The 23,726-nt window shown below is 43.8% G+C and overlaps 1 protein-coding gene across 3 annotated transcripts in view; it reads left to right on the top strand.

Moving 5' to 3' along the window:
- Positions 1 to 23,726, top strand: part of LOC141132642 (uncharacterized) — a 155,028-nt gene that overhangs the window by 111,769 nt on the left and 19,533 nt on the right. For 2 of the 3 annotated variants that reach the window (XM_073621261.1, XM_073621259.1), the window contains 3 exons: positions 1,100 to 1,170; positions 1,258 to 1,369; positions 16,478 to 16,508. In XM_073621261.1, coding sequence (XP_073477362.1) covers positions 1,100 to 1,170; positions 1,258 to 1,369; positions 16,478 to 16,508 — 214 coding nt within the window. Of the gene's footprint in view, positions 1 to 1,099; positions 1,171 to 1,257; positions 1,370 to 9,535; positions 9,722 to 16,477; positions 16,509 to 23,726 lie in introns of those variants that run through there. The other variant, XM_073621260.1, reaches the window with a different exon arrangement.

The following is a 23,726-nucleotide window of genomic DNA, read 5'->3' as shown; positions in this document are numbered from 1 at the left end:
TGGGACTACCCACTTCAGTCATTGGTTGCAACTAGAGACAAGCTGATTCAATTAAAAATTCTAAACAGGATCTACTACACGCCACAACACCTGCACCGCATATACCCAGCATCCTCAGCTAACTGCTGGAGATGCTCTGGTACTCCTGCAGGCTTCACACATATATTTTGGGACTGTCCACAGATTTAGGATCATTGTCGAGAGATGACCCAATTCATTCATGGGTTAACTACTATACCTATCCTTCTGACAGTCAGTGCTTGTCTCTTTGGACTGGGGGAGTCACTGGCGTTTGCTAAAGCAACGTGCACCTTAATAAGCATCCTCCTATTTTATGCCAGAAAGACCATAGTACCTAAATGGAAGTCAGCTAGGCCCCCTACTTATCATCATGGAAGCAGTCAGTCAATGCTGTGATACCCCTTTATAAAGCAACATACTTATCTCATGGATGTTCCAAGAAATACAAAAAAAGTTTGGCACCTGTGGACAGACTCAGAATCCATGGTGGATGATCAGACCTTAGTGGATAATTCTAGCTGGATTTCCTGAATATCTACTTGGCGCTGTATGGAACTGAGATCTATACCTAGGATATGTAAGTGGTTGTGTAAGCCCAGAATTCAATGTACCAGTTCTTGAAATGTACTACTCTTATAGTGTCCAGTTTTGGTAGCTAGGAGGGAAAGAAGGTCCTCAGAGAAACAGTATTCCTTATCGCAATCCTACCCTATGTAGCCTGAGGGGTGTGTGTTTGGAGTTTGTAGATTTATGGTAGCTTGTAATTTTAAGTTGTGAGTTGTACTCTGTTATGCACATGGCTATGTGCACCAATTAGCCGAAGAATGCCCCAATGGCTCTGTTTTGTACTTTTAAATCATAATCTTTTTCAATAAAGAGAATTTAAAAAAACAAACAAAATTAAACCCCTAGACTACTCATTGAGCCAGAAGTGTGGATGCTGCTGTGTGCCTGGTTGCCATTGACATTTGTGGGAAAGAGAACCTGGGACAAGATAGGTGGAGCAGTCATAAATCTACACAACATTCCAGATTATTGCTACTGTAAAACCCTTACTTGTTATTTTTCATGTTTTTAGGAAATTACGATGATGACAGCAAAACCTTCCCTTCTGTCAATTCCAGCCCTACTCCTATGACTCCAGTGAAGGTAATTTGTATTCAAAAACAAATCTGTCTTAATATTTCCCAAGAATATATTCTTCTCATCTTAAGTGAACTATTGGTATTGTTTCAGACAAACCCACCGCCAAGTTCTGAGGTCCAAAGTAATACAAGAACGTTATATATTCTAATACTCATCCTTGTCCTAATAGCAATCGCATTTACAACTGTAATAGTATACAGAAGTGAGTACCATTTTTTTTTAAATTGTGATATGTCAAGCTAATATAGTACCTATGCAATGCTATAAAGGGATAACAAATTGTATATAACCACTCGCCTACCAGGCACCACCTTCCTGCCCAGGCCAATTTTCAGCTTTCAGTGTCACTTTGCATGACAATTGCGTGGTCATTCAACATTCTGCCAAAACACAATTTTTATCACTTTTTTGAGTGGTATTTAATCACCACTGGGTTTTTAATTTTTTTTGCTAAACAAACAAAGACCAAAAATGTTGACAATTTTGAACACAGACAGGGTCAGACAGGCCGAGTCATACACAGGTGAGCAGATCAGGTACAGATGCAGAGGCAGGAGCGGAGTCAAGATACATTAGCGTGTGCTCGTGCACCCATCCTATGTGGAATCCGTGGAACAGGAAACTGCCTGGGGGAGCCATCTTGTCTAGTGGCAAGCCCTTCCTGACATTGCCCCCTCCTAACGGGCAGCCTCCAGCTGCCCAACTGGGCCAACTTCTCTGGATGGGGCCTATTGAATACTTGGATGAGTTTCTTAATGTGGACATTGTTCTCAGGTTTCCATGAATTCTCCTCAGGCCAATACCTTTTCCATTTATTCAGGTATTGGGTTTGATTTCTCCTTCTCCTGCAATCCAGAATTGCCTCAACCTCATACTCTTCTTCCTCATCAACTAACACCGGCTCCAGTGGGCCTGTATTCCATCCAGGGAATGGGTTCGGAATTGCAGGTTTCAGTAGGATTACATGAAAGACGGGATGAAGTCTAAAGGAGACTGGCAATTCCAGTCCATAGGCGACATTGTTGATTTTTCTCTTTACCAGAAATGGCCCCACAAACTTGGGCCCCAGTTTCCTTGAAGGACAGGCCAGTTTTAAATTTATTGTCAACAGCCATATCTGATAGCCAGATTCCAGAACTATTTCTTCACGTATTTTCTTGTCGAAAACTTTCTTATTGTATTCTTGGGCTTTGGCTATTGCTTCCTGTAACAGTTTGTTATTGGAATCGAAGAAGGTCACTGTCTCCAGAACAGAGGGAACTGAATATTCAGGAATTAGATTCAACAAAAATGATGGATGAAAGCCGTAGTTGGCAAGAAATGGAGATTATTTTGTGGCAGAGTGATTAGAATTGTTGTAGGCAAATTTAGCCAACGGTAACATGGGTAAAAAATGTGCCGCCTTGGATAATCGGTCTACCACCACATAGCTGACAGTACAACCTTCTGAAGGGGGAAGCTCCACAATTAAATCCATTGAGATAATTTTCCAGGATCTATCTGGGATTGGAAATGGTTTAAGCAGACCCCATGCTTTGGTCCTGTTGCTTTTATTCTGCATGCATGTGATACAGGCCTCCACATACTTCCTAAAGCCTTTTTCTAAATGAGGTCACCAAAATGTGCGTTGTACTAACTCTGTAGTTTTATTGACCCCAAAATGTCCTGCTAATGCATGATCATGGCACAAGCCTAGGACAGGAACACACACATCTTCTGGTACAAAGATTCTGTCTTCACAATAGCCCATATCTTACTTGTAGGGTTGTCTCAGGAGGTGAGGGAACTCCCACAGAGGTCTGCTTGATCTGAGACAACAGATCTGCCTGTAACAAAAGAAAGTTTCCTGAGGATAAAATGGTATCGGGGCACAGATTCTACAGACTCTCAAAACATACGGGAGAGTGCGTCAGGTTTAGTGTTTTTTGGCCCGGGCCTGTAGGTTACATGGAGGGCAAATCTTGAAAAGAACATTGCCCACCTAGCCTGACGTGGTTTCAAATGTCTTGATGTTCTTAAATATTCTAGATTTTTGTGATCAGTGTAAATTTAATATTGGATGAACTGCCCCTTCCAAGAGATATCTCCACTCCCCCAATGCAGCTTTGATCACTAAAAGTTTGCGGGCAACCGGATTGTAATTCTTTTCTGCTGGTGAAAGTTCACATGAAAAGAATGCAACTGGGTAAAGGAGGGCGTTGGCCCCCTGATGTTGAGAGAGCACAGCCCCCACAGCTGTCTCTGATCAACGTCCAAGACATATGGTAGGGCTGGGTCAGGATGCCTTAGTACGGTTGCAGAGGTAAATAACCTTTAAGGGTCTCGAAAGCAGACTGACCCTCAGAAGTCCAATGGAACCGGCTGCTGTGCTTGGTCAGTTGTGTAATGGGGGAAATGATGGCTGAAAATCCTTTGATGAACTCCGATAAAAAATTGCGAACCCCACAGAAGCTGTAATTTTTTTTTTTTACTTGTGGGGGCTGGTCAGTCCAGGATGGCAGTAACCTTTTGGGATCCATCTTTATACCCTCTGTGGAGATGAATAATCCCAGGAATTTGATATTTTGGCTCTCAAACTCGCATTTTTCAAGTTTGACATACATACATGCAATCAGAGTTGAGTCAGTACCTTCCTCACATGTCCATGGTGAGTCTTCAAAGAAGAAGAAAAAAATGTGAATATCGTCTAGGTATACAACGACAAAAAGATCAAGATAATCTCGAAAAATGTAATTGACAAAATGTTGGAATGTAGCAGGGGCATTACACAGTCCAAAGGGCATTCATTACCAGGTACTCAAAATGCCCAAATCGGCTATGAAATGCAGTCCTCCATTCATCACCTGCACGTATACATACCAGATTGTATGCCCCTAGAAGATCCAATTTCGTGAAGACTGTTGCTGACCTAAGCCTTTGAAACAGTTCGGGCACCAGGGGTAGCGGGTGCCGATTCTTGACTGTGACTTTATTGAGTTCACGTTACTCAACACTGGGTCTTAGGGGGGTGATCCTTTTTTTTCACAAAGCAAATGCCTGCCCCAGGCAGAGAGGTTAATGGGCGAATAAATCCTTTCCTCAAACTATTGTCAATGTATTCCTTTAGGTCCACAAGTTCAAGTACAGTTAAGGGAAAAATTCTTCCAAAAAGGTACCTCGGCCCCAGGGAGTAATTCAATTGAGCAGTCATAAGACCTATGGGGAGGAAGGGTCTCTGCCCCCTTGTACCGATAAGCATACATGCCTTGGAATCAGAGTCCATGCACAACAGGGTTGGTGGACAACATGAGAGTTCTTGTAGGCAGTGCTGTTGGCAGTAGGGTGACGGAAACTGGATCTCCCTTGTGGCCCAATTTATGCATGGGTTATGTGCCTGTAGCCATGGCACGCCTAATATGATGGGAAACAGGGGTGAGAGAATGACACCCAGGCGTAGCAATTCTTTATGATTAGTGACAATGGTGGCAGGCAGTGGGATGATCTCTTGGGTGACTAGCCCAGACTTGATGAAGGAGCCATCTGCAAGGTGAACTGAAAGTCTCTGGGCCTTGGTTCGCAGAGGTACCCGATGTTCAGCGGCAAAGGACAGATCAATGAAGCAGCTGCAGGCCCCTGAGTCAATTATGGCTGACACCTGGATAGTTCTTCCTGGAAGCTGCAACAGAATGGGAAGAGCTAGGTGAGAAGGGTCACTTGACAGGGCTGGAGGCTTGGCAGAAGAAATAGACAGGCACTTACGGAGTTTGGCTGGGCAGGTCCTCACATAGTGGCCTGGTTCCCTGCCATACAATAACAGATTGCTCTGGCGATGGCGTTGATGTTCTTCGATGGTGAGTGAGGACAAAGCAAGCCAAGCTGCATGGGTTCAGGAGAATCAGAAGAAGGGGTTCTGGAGGAGCTGGCCCTGGTGGACTTGCAACCCTTGGTAACATCCATACAGGGCAAAATTGTCCGGCTGATCTTTCAGATCTACGTTCCTTTAACCTTCGGTCAATCTGAATGGACAGATTAATGAGAGCATCCAGAGAGTGTGGAACACCAACTCAGCTAACTCCTCTTTCAGGGCCTCTGAAAGACACATGCGGAACTGGTAACAGAGGGCAGCGTCCTTCCAATTAGTTTCGGAACTCCAGCACCTAAAGCCTGAGACATAGTCCTCGCCTGCTCTGTGGCCTTGTTGGGGTGTGTGTAGTGCTGCTTCTGCGGTGGGGGTTCGTTGAGGGTCTTCATAGAGCTGAGCCATGTATTTAAAGAAGGTGGCCAAGGTTGACTGGGGCTCACCCTGCAGCAGAGAGATGACAAATCCTACTTTAATAGTTTCAAGTGAAAAGGTGCGGGGCTGTAAGGCAAAGTATAATTCACAGGTAGTGCGAAAAGCCCTGAATTTGCTGTGGTCGCCAGAAGATCTTTCAGGAATAGGAACTCTGGGCTATGGTGGTAACATCACGACTGCGGGTGCAGCAGGTATTCCAGCGTAAGATGAAGAAGCATAACCGGGAGCAGTGGAGGGTGATGACAACTTGTGTGAGACCTGCCAAATGTTGGCACAGTTCATTCAGGGGAGAGGTTCTTTGCTCAGGCTCAGACATGGCTGTCTTTACTGTCACATACCTGGTAGAAGAGCCTGGTATGCAGAGGAAGGCCTCTTACATCCTTGACTCTGAGCCCCTGATAGCGTAGACAGGTAGCTCAGGAGTGCAGAGTGGCACAAGTGCCTAATGGTCTTGCTTGCTGCTGGGCTAGGCAGGATGAACTGGAACAGGCTGGTACTTGGATGCAGTAATCAGAAGAGCAGGTAACAGTGGCTAATGGACAGATGCTTGCAGCTAGGTGGCTCCATAAGGACTGGAACACAGACAGGGTCAGACTGACCGGGTCATACACAAATTAGCAGATCAGGTAAAGATGCAGAGAAAGGAGTGGAGTCAAGGTACAAGCCAGAGTCGATGCAGGTGGAGAGCAAGAGTAGTCAGAGCAAGCCGGGGCAAAAACTGGGAACGGATGCAGAATAACAGATAACAGGACAATCACGGGAACGCTGTAGACAAGACAGCATTGATCCTGGGACTGACCCAGCTTAAATAATCCATTTGGCGCTATCATCTGTCACGGGGTGCATGTGCGTGTGTATGCGAATGTGTGCACGCGCATATCCTTTGCATTCCGACTCGCATTGGTGTGCATGCGTGTGCACTGATATGCGCGCACATTAGTACACGCTCGTGCACCCATCCTATGTGGAATCCGTGGAACAGGAAACTGCCTGAGGGAGCCATCTTGTCTGCTGGCAAGCCCTTCCTGACAGCAAGGAATACAATGAATCACTTCCCTTAGTAGAAGCACCACATTGTACATAAAAACACTGTCTAGGCACACATTTAACCCTTTGATGCCCCTAGTTGTTTAACGCCTTCCCAGCCAGTGTCATTAGCACAGTGTAGAGCTGCACTATTAATCGTTAAAGAATAGAAATCACGATTCAACCCCCCTCACAATCTTAAAACAGCATTTCCTCAATTCAGTGCAGAGCTGTTCTCTGCTTAATGCTGACAGCTGTAAAAAAAACAAAAAAAGCAAAAACAGGCAGCCTGCCAAGTTTATCACAACATCTTAGGTGAGATAAAGAGAAACATTGTAACATTTAGTTATTTTAGATCAAAGGAAAGAACTTTGGTCTGTAAATGTAGGCAGTTTAACCACTTAAAGACTAAACCTTTTTCTGACACTTGTTGCTTGCAAGTTAAAATCAGTATTTTTTGCTAGAAAATTACTTAGACCCCCAAACATTATAGATTTTTTTTTAGCAGAGACCCTAGAGAATAAAATGGCGGTTGTTGCAATATTTTATGTCACACTGTATTTGCGCACTGTTCTTTCAAACGCAATTTTTGGGGAAAAAAATACACTGATGGATTAAAAAAAAGAACTAAACAGTAAAGTTAGCCCAATTTTTTGTATAATGTGAAAGATGATGTCAAGCCACGAAAATCGTGATCTTTATTCTTTTTTTTTTTTAACAGAAGGAATTTTTATTGAGATATTCAATCAGTTACATGTATGCACATCAAGCATAACAAAATACAGTAGTGTACATTAGTCTGAATAGGTATTAAAGACAATCATATCATAGAGTATAGGGAAACGTCATAGTTTGTTCATATAATATGCCATTTCAGTATTATGTATGAGGAAACTCCACCTAAATATGGAATTCCATCATTTGGTACTTTATAACATGAGCATATAGACTCAACAGTCAGTAAATACATCAACACCTTTCCCGAGATAACCTTTAGACGGGTCCCTTCACTCAAGGACCGTCTTGTTCACAGTCACTTTCAAGACCCTTCAACCATTAAAAAGTCTTCACATATCGGCTTATCTCCCTGCGGTAGATGTGACATTTGCCGATATATAGATAATACATCATATTTTTTACTTCCAAATGGAAAATGGCACTCAATCAAATTCAGTGCAACGTGTCAGACTCCAGGTATAATCTATCTAGCTCAATGTATGTGTGGTAGCTTTTATGTCGGCAAAACGAAACGACCACTTTTCAAACGAATCAGAGACCACATAAAGCCCATTCTCAAGAAAGAAATGAACACAGCTATTGCTAGGCATGTGGGTCTTCACCATAATTTTGACTCCAGTACCATCAAGTTCCAAACTTTAGAACACGTTCCACTAGACGAAAGAGGGGGCTGTGTTGATAGGACACTGCTCCAGCTCAAAGCCCGCTGGATTCATGTCCTTAAAGCCACCCATTTCCCCGGTCTTAATGAAAGCCTAAGCTACCGGTCCTTCCTCTAAATGATTGGTCATTTAGTTATGACCTTAGTTGCCAGTGCTAACACCAATCCCCCTTTTGTTTTCTCCCCTTCCAATTCCCCCTTCCCCCTCCCTTTCCCCCCCCCCTTCCTTGTTTCTCTCCCCTTTTTTATTATTATCTCTCTTCAGTAATTTTTATGATTTAATTTTCATAAATGTATGCACCCATGTGTTATGTAAAACTTCACTTATGAATTAATGTCTAATATTGTAACCATGTTGTCTATTATACATGTTGTTTTATTTATTATTTTTTTTTTACATCACTGTATTTCCCTTCAAGGGAAGCGCCTTGTCTCTCTGCTGTGTCAGAACCGATCGAGGTTGGAGGGTATATGGTCCCCTCCTCCTCGATCGGCTACCTCTTTGGCCCTTCCCTGTCAGACCGCACCTGGTCTATATCGCGTTGGGATTTAGCTGGGGCCACCGCATCCATACGGACGCCCGGGGCACATTTTTTATGTGCCCATTCCGCGCTGTGCCTCCCCGCAGCGGCCAATCCATTCTTGGGCACTGTGTGTTCCCTCCCTCTGCCCTCCTGTCCCGTGACACGGCTCCGGCGTCAGTGTGGAAGGAGCCGCTGCGCGACACACTGCGCATGTCGGCCCTCCCGGATTGCCGCTGTGGTCCATGGGATTTGGAGTTTGGACTGACAATTGGCCTCCCGGGCATGCGCACATGCGCCCTCACATCCGCATCGAGCCGGCGGCGTCACACGCCGTCTCGATGGGGAGCATTATTTAACCGGCTTCCCTGACAGTTCAACCTGCCAGCGCCGGTAGATGGAGGCTAAAATTTCAGCGGAGTGAGTGACTGGTGAGTACATCACACTCTGCTCTTTACAAATGCATACCCTTATTTTACTATTTCAGATTCTTTACTGCACTTGTATCTTACATTACTCGCTGTCACTATTTCATAATATTCAAAGACCTTGCAGTCTCAGACAGCATTTTTAACATATCATTATGAAATTTTATATGAATATTTAAATATTATTATAGCATTAGTCTAAATGATTCAGCCTAAATGATTCAGTGCAGCTTTCTTCTATGCAGTAACAAAAAACTTTTTGCTTTATTAAACTTTCAGCCTGATTCCTAACCTATTCCAATAGTGTTCATAATCATCATTTCAGCGACACTGATGCTTATCTGCATTTATGTTTGCAATTTTCATATCCATCAACGTAAGTGTTGAATTTATCAGGTCTCTAATTTAAATTAATTTTCCATTACACAATCTAATTTATACTAAATATTTGCAAACCTTTATAATTTTTTACATTAGCCTCATCTTTTTGCTCCCTGTGGTTGCAAATTGGCTCTTTCGCTGTCCCGTCGTGATTGGCCTAGGCCATGCTGGTGCTGCTAAGGGTTTACTGGGTCATTTTGGGGGTAAGTTATTCTTTGACTCTTCAGAGCGACAATGCGTGTTATATATATCTTATAGTCATCTATTGCAGTGATAACATTAAATATTATGCCTGTATGTATGTAAAAAACCCTTTTCTCTTTTTTCTTTATCTTTGTAGAATTGTTAAAAATATTGGATGACCTACCTAATAGTTGCATATCCCTTGAGAAAGCGACAATGCGAAACATGTCGGGCTAATATGCAACAACTGCCATCTGTGAATTTGTAATACAAATCCTTTTCTTTCCCCCTTTTTTGACCATATTGTGTACTGTATTTTACATTGTCTAAAAAGAAAAAGAAATTTTGTCTGATATCATATATATATCATGTCTTTTTTAAATTGATTGTAAACAATAAACTATGTTTTAAGAAAGAAAAAATTGCACCGATAAAATCCCTTCAGCTTCTCTCAATGTTCATATAGATGAGCATATAGACATGGTATATATACAGACATAGTCTAGCCATTATAACTAATAGTCCCGGGTCATAGGAGTAGAGAGCACACTTGGTGAAGGGAGAAGGGATCGGGGGGACAAAATAGGACGGGAGGGAGATCAGGGAGATCCCAAGGGGAGAAAAAAAGAAAGAAGGGGGAGGAAAAGGGGAGGGGGATGGAACAACAACCGCAGTGTCATATTTGGATTTGTAGCTATTTCTACACAGTGAGGCCTCTGGCCTCGACCCAGGCTGACCATATTTTATAGAATTTCTTGGGGAAGTTACGACCCATGTACATCAGCTTATAGAGGGGGAGAGTGGCGTTCACCAGATCTCGTCAAGTGGAAATCTGAGGTGACTCTGCCGTCTTCCATTGAAGCAAAATAGTCTTCCTGGCGTAAAATGCCATATAAAAGATGGATAGTTTTTTGTGGGTGCTAGTGGGTAATTATCTGTGATACCTAGCAACAAGATCAAAGGGTTTAACCCAACTGATATACCGCTTACCGAAGCGATATCATCAGTTACCTTTTGCCAGAATTCTTGTATTCTTGGGCAAAGCCATACCATATGAATGTAGTTGCAGATACCTTCAGTGCATTTGGGGCATTTTTCAGAGGTGTGATATAAATAATGCCAATCTTTGTGGCGCATAGTGCACCCTATGAAGGAATTTCAACTGTACAAATCTATATTTTGTCGAGATCATAAGAGGAATGAACTGCTGTAAGCCCTCCGTCCAGTCCTCCTCAGTCAGGGCAGGAAGGTCTCGCCGCCAGGCCAAAAAGGCCCTATTTGCTCCAGAGCCGGCCCCGCACGTTAGTCTAAGGCAAATAGAAAATAGTGTTGTGTCTATGACACGCGACGTCAGCAGCCTCTCTACCTGGTGTGGTTCAATCTTGATAGAGCCTGGAAACTGTGCCTTTAGGGCATGTCTTAACTGTAGAAATCTAATATACATCCAGGGGGGAAGTCCAAACTTGGTCCTAAGTCTTCCAAAAGGGAGCAAGCTCCCCTCTGGCATGACATCCCTCAAAGTCCGCACACCAAACCTAGCCCAGACCTGTGGGTCAGGGATCGTCTTCTGGTGGGGTAGTGACGGATTACCCCATAAGGGTGTGTGGGGAGAGATCGATTGTGGTGCCTCTATATACCTCGATACTTGTTTCCACACCTGCACCGTAGTCTTCATAGGGATAGTAATCTGTGTGGTGGATCTAGGCCCCCTGTATACTATATTGCTCAGCTCAGAGTAAGAACCCAATATAGCAGCCTCAAGATTAGATTGGTCCTGCGTAAACCACCACCGCACAGATACAAGGACCTCAGCCCAATAGTATTTTTTAAAATCAGGGAGGGCAAGACCACCCCCCGATAATCCAAGCTGAAGTGTGGACCTCGCCACTCTCGGTACCGACCCCCGCCATATAAATGACGTGACCGCTTGTTCTAATTTAGTGAAGAAGGATGCTGGTATAATAATGGGGGTATTTCTAAAGACGTACAGAAATTTGGGGAGGAAGGACATTTTGATTAAATTAACTCGGCCTATTGGGGTGAGTGGCAGATTCCTCCATACAGAGGTCTTCTGTACTAACTTTTGAAGGACCGGATATACATTAGAGTCTGTGGATTTCTGTGAATCTGGATACCTAAATATTTGAAATTATCTACCCACTGCAGAGGTGCCGTAAGACCTGGGGGACGTCCCCCCTGCCGTAGAGGGAAAAGGACCGACAGTTAATTCTAATACCTGCAAATTTGCCAAACAAGTCTATTAAAGCCAGGGCCGCCGATAAAGACTGATGTGGATCATTAAGGTAGTGGAGGGTATCATCAGCATACATAGATACCTTCTCGACAATGGGATGTACTGATATGCCAACTACCGTCTCTGAGGACTGCAGGAGGATAGCCAGGGGTTCTATGGCAAGTGCAAACAAGGCCGGGGAGAGGGGGCACCCCTGCCTGGTGCCCCGGTGGAGTGGGAACGAAGCAGAGAGCATGCCACTGGTCCGAACTCTGGCCGTCGGATTTGAATATAGCATCTGAAGCCAAGAGAGAAAGACCGGACCCAGGCCAAACTTCCGGAGCACACTCCACAAATATTCCCACTCCACCGAGTCAAAGGCCTTTTCCGCGTCCAGTGATGCTATCACCTCCTCACCCCCCCTCCCAGCCACCCGGTCAATCACCGTGAACAGCCTCCATAGATTTATGTCCATACCCTTCCCCGGCATGAAGCCCATCTGGTCTCCATGTATCAGAGAGAGTATCACTGCATTAAGGCGATTGGCAAGTACTTTGGTCAGAATTTTTGCATCCACATTCAGCAAAGATATTGGTCTATATGATGAGCAGAGCTCGGAGTCCTTCCCCAGTTTGGGGAGGACTATGATCACCGCCCTCATCATGGATGGTGGCAAGGTTCCCGCCTCCAGGGACGTTAAGAGGACCCTTCTAAGTCTGGCAGCCAAGGAGGTACAGTGGGTCTTAAAAAACTCAGCCGGGAGACCACCATCTCCCGGGGTCTTACCAGCCTGCATAAAGAATATAGCCCTCTGGGGCTTCCAATTGTGCACGTGCATCATCCGAAAGAGCAGGAAACTGTATGTTGTCTAGGAAGGACTGAAGTTCCACCAAGGTGTGACTGGCTCTGGAGGAATACAGATCTTTATAGTAATCTGCAAAGCAAGCATTAATCTCGCCTGGATCTGATAGTAGTCTGCCTGACTCGTTTTTAATATTAGCAATATGCGTCATATTTGTGGGTTCCCTAGAGAGCCAGGCCAGCATGCGACCCGACCTCTCGCCCTGTTCAAATACCCTTTGCCTTTGATGAAGTAATTGTTTATTAGCTGCATTGAGTCTGAGGAGCTGTACTTTTCTGAGGGCCACTAGCAGTTCCCTTCTCTGACTCCACCCTCCACCCTCAGTATAGTCATGTTCCAACTTCTGAGCATTGGCTTCAGCCTGGACCAGTGAGGCTCGGGAGGGTGAGCGTGCCGATCCCACGGTCGACTTGTATTGTTGTCTCATGTGAAACTTAAACCCCTCCCATCTAGTCTGGGTCTCCGTGCCCACCAGGTCAGGGGCCCAGTACTCCATAATAGCCGATTCCACCACGGGCTCGACGCGCTCATCCGAGATCCAATATCTGGACAGTCGCCACAAGTGATCGCCCGAAGTCTCCCTCACGTGTATTTTCAGGAGAATAGGTGTGTGGTCAGAAATTCCCCTCGGGAGAGTACAAATTTCCTGCACCATAGCCAGAATTGGGTTGCTGACATACATGAGGTCTATACGAGACATCGCCATGTATGTGGCTGAATTACAGGTGTAGCTCCTAGTCCCTGGATACTTCCATCTCCAAACCTCCGTCAGGCCCAGCATCGCCGCCCATCGGGAGAGTGGAGAATTGGTTGCTGGATCGGGAGACAGTCTATCCATATTCGGGCAAGGTACCATATTAAAATCCCCGGCTATAATTACAGCGGTAACTGAGTGTAATGCCAGTATCCGTGCTATTTTATGAAGGAATCTCATGGAGGCTGGGGGTGGGTTGTACAATCCCACCAGCAGCATAGGTAAACCATCTATACTCGCGTGTATAACCACATATTTGCCCTCAGGATCCAGATGCAGGTCAAGAAGCACGAAGGGAAGGGATTTACGTATTAGAATACTAACCCCCCTGGCATGTGTGGAATGGGTGGCATGGTAGCAGTGGCCGACCCATGGTTTCCGAAGGCCAAGGACCCTGCCACCCACCAAGTGTGTTTCTTGAAGAATACATATATCAGGGGAGTACTGTTTAAGGAATTTAAACACTAAGGCACGTTTGATTTTGGAATTCATTCCCCACACATTCCATGAAATCAATGTCAGGGGGGCCATAAGGGGAGACATTGAAATCGGTATGTGGACCTCCGTCCCGCATCCGGATCCCTGCAGGCAACCCCCTGTGGGGGTGACCACCACCAGCAACCCATCGGCACCTGTAAGACTAGCTGCAGTATCTGTGACATACATACATATATCATTCCTTCTTTAACCAATATGTAACCAAAAAAGAACCATATAAGGCAATAAAAACAACAGAAAAAAAACCCCCCAACATAGCCCCCAACTCCCCCCCACCCTGTGCATCTATTCCAACTTAAATGCACCTGGATCCCCTTAACAAACATGGTTGTTGACCCTATGAGGGCGTGAACATATAACAAGTAGGCGTTAAACACTCGGGCACCCGGTGTATAGGGGGTGCAGCAGAGATGCCGCCAACGGAGCGGAACAGAGGAATCACCTGGCCGAACCAGGGGTACTAAACTTGAACTGGTCCTGTGAATTGACATGTTACAGGAGTAACTAAACAAGGGGAGGATCCCCCGACAGGTCTTTATCTTTCGTATGTGCGCTGTACCCCAGTCCGTGTATATAATGCGTTTCAAGAGTCAGATTTGCCAGCTGGGCCAAAAAAAAAGAGAAACCACACACAGTGTCCCGTCTGGTATAGCAATATAGTGGGGTGTGGAACTCAGGGGGCTCATATTCATGGTCATCAACAGAGGCGTTACTCCCATATCGCCCCACATAGGGATCAAACACAGCAAATATATGCATCCAGCAATCCACCCCCTCCCCAAAATGAGCAAAGGGAAGAAGAGGGAGTAAGAGTCACCGAGAGCAGGTTGCAGGGAAAATCTTCATCCCAGAGTCAGTAACTGTTAGATGACAAACAGGCAAGCCAGGATATGCTGCCTTGTGTTAAGTTACCCAGTCCCCAGGGGTGTTTAAAGAAAACACAGAAGTCCCCTAAGCTGGTACAAACTCACGTGTCCCAACCACGATCCATAGTTGTTGAGTGCAGGATCTCCGGATCACCCACGCGGGAGAGTGTTCACCCATTGAGCCGCATCCTCCGGTGTGTTGAAGAATTTAATTGATTCGCCGTCCACCACCCTCAGGCGTGCGGGAAACATCATGCTATATTTAATATTTCTCGAGCAGAGGGATTGTTTGACCGCGTCAAATGATTTCCTTCTCTTTTGAGTGTCCACGGAGAAATCCGGAAAAAACATGAGGTGGGCTGCCTCATGGTGGATAGTATCCATCTTCCTGGCCTCTCGAAGTATCAAGTCCCGGTCTCTAAAGTTCTTCAGTTTAAATATGAACGTACGTGGCGGTGCTCCAGGAGGTTCGCGGTTGGGAGGCATTCTGTGCGCCCTTTCCACCACGAAGTGTGGCGAAAATGGCGCCTGAGGGAAAAGCGTGCAGAGAAGGCATTCAGTAAATGCCAGGGTGTCCGAACCCTCTGTCCCTTCAGGGAAGCCGATAATCCATAAACTATTGCGCCGATTACGGTTCTCAGCATCTTCTGATTTGGCCTCCAGGTGTTTCAGGTGGACTTGGACCGTGTGCAAGGTAGCCGTGTGGTCTTTCACTGTCTCCTCCATGTCCCCCACATGGGTCTCCAATTCATCCACCCGCCAGCGAAGCTTTTTACTGTCCTTCCACATTAGACCCATTTCAATTTGTAAGGAGTCAATTTTAGTGGTGAGTGCTGCCTGGCATCCATTAAAAGCTTGCATTAGGGCTGAGAATCTATCTTCTCCCATAAGGGCTGGGTCTGCTTCGGATGTCTGTGTCGCCATGTTAGATGTTCCCTCCACGTGTGTGGCCGCACCAGAGGAATGGGTCAAGACTCCCTTGTTTTGTGAGTTACGATTGCTGCCCTTGTTTTTCTGAGAGAGGACCATCTATGCTCATCGGTGGGTGTAATTAGAGGGGTCTCGGGCAGATCAGGAGTAGGTAACAGGATAATTTCCTGTTACCTACTTTGGCTCAGAGCTCCGCTCCTAGACGTCCGACCCGTTCGAGATCTTGGCCACGCCCCGTGATCTTTATTCTTAGCAAAAAAATTGTGATTCTCATTTTATCCAGAATCGTGCAGCTCTAGTACAGTGACAGTATTTTTAGTACTGATCTCTGTATTAGTGTCACTGGTTCCCACAAAGTGTCAAAAGTGTCAGTTAGTGAGAATTATCACAGTCCCGAAATATTACAGTCCCGCTATAAGTCACTGATGGCCACCATTACTAGTATAAAATAAATATATATCATATAGTTTGTAGACACTATAACTTTTGCGCAAACCAATCAATATACGCTTATTGGGATTATTTTAATAAAAAATATGTAGCAGAATACATATTGGCCTACATTTATGAAGAAATTAGATTTTTTTCATTTCTTTTTTTGGATATGTTTTATAGTAGAAAGTAAAAAAAAATTCAAAATTGTAGGTGTTTTGTAGGTCTTTTTTTGTTTATAGCACAAAAAATGAAAAAAACGAAGTGGTGATAAAATAACACCAAAAAATAGCTCTATTTGTGGGAAAAAACAACATCAATTTTATTTGGGTACAGCGTCCCACGACCGCACAATTGTCAGTTAAAGTAACACAGTTCCGTATCGCAAAAAAGGGCCTGGTCATGAAGAGGGGTAAATCTTGCGGAGGTCAAGTGGTTAAAAAAATAATTATATATATATATATATATATATATATATATATATATATATATATATACATACTGTATTCTCTCATGTTTTACAGATAAGGCAAAAGATAAGACTCCAGTTGTCAGGTAAGCTGCAAGATACAGGAATTGAACATAATTAACATAATATATCCAAAGCTTGTGTCCAACGAAAGCTTTTTTTTTTTTTTTTTTCTTTTAAATCAGCATAATGTGACATTGTCCTACGAGTTTCTTTCAAATAGTTTTATTAAGTCATGCAATCAGATTGCATTTTATTAATGTAATCAGATCAGTTACAAAAAGAGTGGCAACATCCTAAAGTACAGGACATAGCAGTAGTATGTCACGTTTATCCTTAAAGTGTAAGTTCACCTTTACAGGAAATCTGTAAGGTGAACTTACACTGGAGCCCCTTCCCATCGCACCTGGTCCCACTAACCTGGAGTCTGGTGATCTCCTGTTCTGAAAGATCATATCGCCAATTTACCAGTCCAGGGATTTGAAATCCCAGCGGCTTTCCCTTCTCTTTGACTGCAGTGACAGGACGGGCTACGCGGGTTCTGATTGGATAGCGCCCCCCATGTGAACGCGTCAATCAATTAGAATGCTTCTATACATACCTCCTGACGAGATACGTTTAGGACATTGAGCCGCAGGAGATTTCTAAGCCCTGGAATGGTGAAGTGGCGACCCCATGTGTCAGAGCAGGTGATCGCCGGACTTCAGGTCAGCGGGATCGGGGGGATGAGGAGAGGGTCCTATGTAAGTTCACGTGTGTTTACAGTAGCAGGACCGGTCAGAAGTCAGCTTCTGTTGAAGGGGCATGACCGAAAAAGGTCTGACAATCAACACCTGATCAGCACTCTCAGCCATTAGTTGAGAACAGTGACTGGCGTGTACTGGTTGGGGGGCCATCCTCCTGTCAGAACACAATAGCTCAGCAGGGGAGATCGCTGTACTAACATTGCATTGTTAGTCCAGCGGCTCCTCCTGAGCTCTTCAGTTTTTTTTTCGTTCAGCCCACTTGGTTAAACGACAAAAAAAAAACTACTAGTGTGTACCAGGCTTTAAACAAAGGTCAGTTTCCAAATTTTTAAGAAACAGGATTGCATATATAGCATATAATTTACAAAATATTTATTATATAACATTATTCAAATGTCAGAAGCCTTGCCCATAACATACATACAAAACAATAACAAGAACTACAACTACAGTAGTGTGCACCAACACCCTAAGTATTTGTATTCTCTGAATAAAGTTATCCATAAACATGTTCATATTTCCGAAATATTGAACATCCGATCCCATTTGGTAAGAAACGCTTTAAGCTCTTGGTTGCTAAATGCCAGAAATTTCTAATAAACATAATGACCGTTTACCCTACATACAACATCCAAAATATTAGATACAGTAGTGGATTTCCATTAGCTACTGCATTGTCACAAAATATGTGAGACTATTGTCTGGAGCTGGATTGGAAAGGTATGTATTGTAAGACTTAGCAAGGTCAGTTGAGGCGATGGTGAGGTAAGTACCATCGTCACCTGTGATAGGAAGGGAAAAAACGAAAGGGAAAAGGGAACCCCAAAATCTACAAAGAGACCTACATTCCCAAAAGACATGAAGTAAAGTATCAACATGGCCACACTGTCTTCAACATAGAGATAATACATCAGGAAATACCTATAGACAATGCATATTGTATTTATAAATACTATATATCCTCTATATTCCAAATGATTAACACAATGTGTGACACTATTATTATTAGACAAAGCACGCTGCCACTGTTCATCGGAAAATGTCCTGCTGTGGTCTTTTTCCCATTTTAACATATGAGATGTTTTAGAGAAATAACCCTTATGTTGCAAGTAGTTGTAAAACCAGGAGATTCCCCCGATACTGGATATCAATTTAGTGAGAAAACAGTATATAGTAGAATTCACTTCCATACACTTAATGGTGTTTAGTATGAATGTTACGAATCCGTACAAAGATATACTGTATATATATATATATATATATATATATATAGTGTGTGTGTGTGTGTAGAGAGATAGAGAGATAGATATATATATATATAATACAGTATTTCCCCGGCTCAGTCTATTGTTCAGTCTTGAACAGCACGAAGACCCATTGTAATCCAAGGGGTTACTTTGACAGATTGCAATATATGCTCATAATCATGTAGAGGTATGTTTAAACACAGTTTAGGTTGATTAGGAGGTGAATGTCGTAGTGCAGACTCCCAAGCACGAAGCTGCTATGAAGGGAAGCAGGGGAGAAACTAGAAAACGTTTTGGCAAAGAGTAATGACAGCAGGTCTCAGGTTGGGATTATTGCCTGTTCTATAGAAACCTAGAGTTTGTCTGTAGATAGGAACCAGGCCTTTAATTGATTGAGCAAAGCTGCATAATAATATTTAATAAGTACTGGAAGGCCCACAGCACCTTTAGATTTATGCCTGGTTAGAAAAGTGTAACAAATACAGGGTTTTGTACCTATCCAAATAAAAAGTCTAAAAAGTCTAAAGTCTAAAAACTACATGAATTGTATGGAAAAAACATTTAGGTACGCATATAGGAACTGTTTTAAAACAGTATAGCAGTTTGTGCAGAATTCGCATTTTAAATGCAGCGATCCTGCCTAGCCAAGAGCATTCAGACTTTGCAATATGAACAAAATCTTGCGTGATGCTGTTAAGGAGAACTTTATAATTAGTCTCATATATCAAAGAGGTAGGGGAAGTGAGAGTGATACCCAGGTAAGCCAATCTATTTCGTTCCTATTGATAATTAAAGCAGGTTTTCATATCTAACAAGATGTTTTTTGTAATCCCTACTGAAAAAGCAGAAGACTTCGTAACGTTCAGCTTATATTATGATATTTTACTAAATCTAATATCGTTTGCACCGCTGTTAAGGATAAGACTGGCTCAGTGAGTATCAGGATCACATTGCCTGCGAACAGACCTATTTTGTCGGAGTAACCAGCAACCTCCATTCCCTTTATAGAGAGGTGGTTTTGTATCTTGGCTGCCAGGGGTTCCATGAGCAGAGAGAAACAAGGGGGATAAAGGGCACCCCTGGCGAGTACTATTCGTAATGGAGAAGTGGTCCGATAAAGCATTTGAAGTGTAAGCGTTTGCGGAGGGGGTAGTGTAAAATGTCGAAATGGCATTCTGTATAAAACCCCTGTATCCCAAGTTTAAGTAATGTGGAAAGCAAGTATCCTCAATGAACTCTGTCAAATGCTTTTTCCGCATCTAGGGCTAGGAAGACAGAGGGGATCTTATGAGGCTCTACTCTTCTTTATAAGTTGAACATTCGTCTAGTTCCATCAGGTGCCTGTCAGCCACTATGCCCATCAAACCCAGCCACAGTCCCCATCAAACGCAGCCACTGTGCCCATCAATTTCTGCCAATGTTCCCATCAATTGCCACTACTGTGCCCCATCAGATGCTGCCAGAGTGCCCATCAATTGCCGTTACTGTGCCCCATCAATTGCCATTACTGTGCCCCATCAATTGCCGTTACTGTGCCCCATCAGATGCCGCCAGTGTGCCCCATCAAATGCCACTGTGCCCCATCAGATGTCACCAGTGTGCCCCATCAAATGCCGCCACTGTGCCCCATCAGATGTCACCAGTGTGCCCCATCAAATGCCGCCAGTGTGCCCCATCAAATGCCGCCACTGTGCCCCATCAGATGTCACCAGTGTGCCCCATCAAATGCCGCCAGTGTGCCCCATCAAATGCCGCCAGTGTGCCCCATCAGATGTCGCCAGTGTGCCCCATCAAATGCTGCCAGTGTGCCCCATCAGATGCTGCCCGGCACTTACCTGTCTCGGAGCGGGTCAACGGTGGTCTCCTGCACGTCCTCAATGTCTTCTTCCGTCCTCTCTCAGGCGTCCAATCACAGCGCCTGATGTTTCAGCCAATCAGGTGACCGGTAACAGACCCGGCAACCTGATTGGCTGAGAGGCCGATTCAGTGTTAGCAAAGCAAATTCCTTCACTTTGCTAACACACAGCTGAGTGAACAGCGAAAAAAAGAGCATTGCGCCCGCTGTTCACCTTTTTGGGCGCCTACTGGAGCCTATGGCTCTAATCAGGTGCTTCCAAAAAACACCTCCGCCGCTGTAATTCAGATGCCCGGCACCCGAAAATGGGCCAGGCACCTGAATAGGGGGTGTCAGCAGCGACCATAGCAATGCATGAATCTATCTATGGTGATAGAGCGGTGCCAGGAGAGAGGGGGCAACGATCCTGCGGCGCCCTTTATGAACGCACCGCCACTGAGATCTGTGTTCAGGAAAGAAATTGGCCTGAATTTTTGGGGCCGGTTAGGGGCTTTCCCTGATTTAGGCAGAGTAACTATCACCACCTGAAGCATTTCAGGGGAGAAGGAAGAAGATGTTGCAGCTGTGTTAAATACTTGATGTAAATGAGGAAGTAGTATATCAAAGAAGTCCTGATAATATTCTGCTTAAAAACCATGTGCACCAGGAAAATTCCCTTTAGGTATTGATTTAATTGCACTAGGCAAATTAAGAGTGGATAGAAATGCAGAGATAGACGCAGCAGTTGGCTAACCCGTATCAGAATCATCTTTCAAATTGAAAAGTTGAGAGTAGTATTTTTTTACATGCATCAGCTCTTTTTAGGATGGTGAACTACAGAGTTAGTGAGTTGGGACCACCATGGAAAACAATTTTGATTTAGTCTGTTTGGCTTTAAGTTCGCCAATAGGCATCCAGCCCTATTACCTTTTGTATAATATGTGGCCTTAAACCTTTTCAACCTTTTGCCTTGATGACATTTACACAACTCCTCCAAAATCTGTGTAGATAAAGTCTGTTTATGCTGGGATTCAAGAGATTTAATTTTGGACAAAAGGTCTGATAAAGCCTACGCCGTCCCCTTCCTTTCCCTCTCTGACACTTGAATATCAAACCTCTGCAATAAGCTTTATGAGAAAACCAGATTAAATACAACAACCTCAAAGAGAATTTTGCTGAAAGAACTCTTTGAGATGATCACATAGTCGGGTACAATTAGCTGCTTTTGTAAATAAAGAGGTGTTATTGCTCCACAGAGTAACGGGAGAAAAGTTGTTTTTTATTCCTCTATGGTCATCGATATTGGCGCATCGTGCAACCAGGTAATCGACTAAATGTCCGATTTGGAAATCTTTTGTAGTAAGGACGGGTCATTGAGAAAAAAATCTATGCGGGAGTAAGATTTATGAGGAGCTGAGTAGTACATAAAATCTGTTTCAGAGGCATGGGAGACATCTCCATGGATCACGCAGGTTCATCTCCCTCAGGTAATTGGGGAGAGTGCCCCTGTTGGGGAAAAGTAGTACCAGAAGTGTCGAGGTGTTTGTCAGTAATTGTGTTAAAATATCTGCAGAGCAAAAGGAAACCTTGTTGGACAACAAAGATCTTTTCCATAAGGGATTTCAGAAAAGATAGCTGGCCCACAATAGGGGCATAAAGATTCACAATGGTGTAGGTGATATTGTTAAGATCACATATCAAGATTATAAACAGTTAGGTCCATATATATTTGGACATAGGCACAATTTTTCACTTTTTTCAGGTATTTACCCAAACGTTTTCAAGCTATAGTTATATAATGGATATGAACTGAAAGTGCACACTCTCAGGTTTAATTTGAGGGTATGTACATCCAAATCGGAAGAAGGGTTTAGGAATTACAGCTCTTAAGAATAGCCATTTCTCCTTTTTTCAAGGGACCAAAAGTAATTGGACAATTGAATCAAAATCTGTTTCATTGCCAGGTGTGGGCTACTCCTTTGTTATTTCTTCATCAATTAAGCAGGTAAAAGGTCTGGAGTTGACTTGCATTTGGAATCTATTGCTGTGAACCTACATCATGCGTTCAAAGGAGCTGTCCATGCAAGTGAAACAGGCCATTGCAAGGCTTCAAAATGGAAACAAATCCATCAGAGAGATTGCAGCAACATTAGGAGTGGCCAAATCAACAGTTTGGTACATTCTGAGGAAAGAAGAATGCACTGGTGAGCTCAGCAACATAAAAAGGCCTTGACGTCCACGGAAGACAACAGTGGTGGATGATCGCAGGATCCTCTCTATGGTAAAGAAAAACCCATTCACAACATCCAGACTAGTGAAGAGACTCTCTAGGAGGTGGGCGTATCATTGTCAAAGTCTACAATCAAAAGAAGACTTCACAAGAGAAAATACAGAGGGTTCACCACAAGGTGCAAACCATTCGTAAGCTTGAAGAATAGAAAAGTCAGATTAGACTTTGCCAAAAAACATCTAAAAAAGCCAGACCAGTTCTGGAAAAGCATTCTTTGGAGGGATGAAACTAAGATAAATCTGTACCAGAATGAGGGGAGGAAAAAAGCGTGGAGAAGACTTGGAACAGCTCATGATCCAAAGCACACAACATCATCTGTAAAACATGGTGGAACTTGCAGTGTGATGGCATGGGCATGCATGGCGTCCAGTGGCACTGGGTCACTGGTGTTTATTGATGATGTGACAGAAGACAGAAGCAGCCGGATGAATTCTGAAGTGTTTAGAGATATACTGTCAGCACAGATTCAGCCAAATGCAGCAATGTTGATTGTCCGACGCTTCAGTACAGATGGACAATGATCCAAAACACAATGCAAAAGCAATCCAGGAGCTTTTGAAGGAACAGAAGTGGAATATTCTGCAATGGCCGAGTCAATCACCTGATCTCAACCCAATTAAGCATCCATTTCACTTGCTGAAGGCAAAACTAAAGGCAGAAAGACCCACAAACAAAGAACAACTAAAGACAGCTGCAGTTAGAGTCTGGCAAAGCATCAGAAAGGAGGAAACTCAGTCTTTGGTAATGTCCATTGGTTCCAGCCTTCAGGCACTCATTGCCAGTAAAAGATTCTCAACAAAATATTAAAAATCAACATTTTATTTATGATTATATTCATTTGTCCAATTACATTTGAGCCCCTGAAAATGGGGGGACTGTGTATAATTATAGTTGCAGTTCCTAACATTTGTACTTGATATTTATGTTCATACCCTTGATGTAAAGCTGAAAGTCTTCTCTTCAAATTCATTTGGATTGTTTCGTTTTAATTTTATTTTGGTGGCATACAGAGCCAAAAGTATGAAAATTGTGCCTGTGTCCAAATAACGACCGGACTTGCCTACACACGATCACACCAAAGTCTGACGGATTCGTACGTGATGACGTACACCGGACTAAAATAAGGAAGTTAATAGCCAGTAGCCAATAGCTGCCCTAGCGTTGTTTTTTGTAAGTCAGACTAGCAT

Source organism: Aquarana catesbeiana, linkage group LG03 (genome assembly GCF_042186555.1).
Source record: "Aquarana catesbeiana isolate 2022-GZ linkage group LG03, ASM4218655v1, whole genome shotgun sequence".
Taxonomy (NCBI): domain Eukaryota; kingdom Metazoa; phylum Chordata; class Amphibia; order Anura; family Ranidae; genus Aquarana; species Aquarana catesbeiana.
Note: the sequence above shows the minus strand (reverse complement) of the source record. Positions and strands in the feature narration are given on the sequence as shown.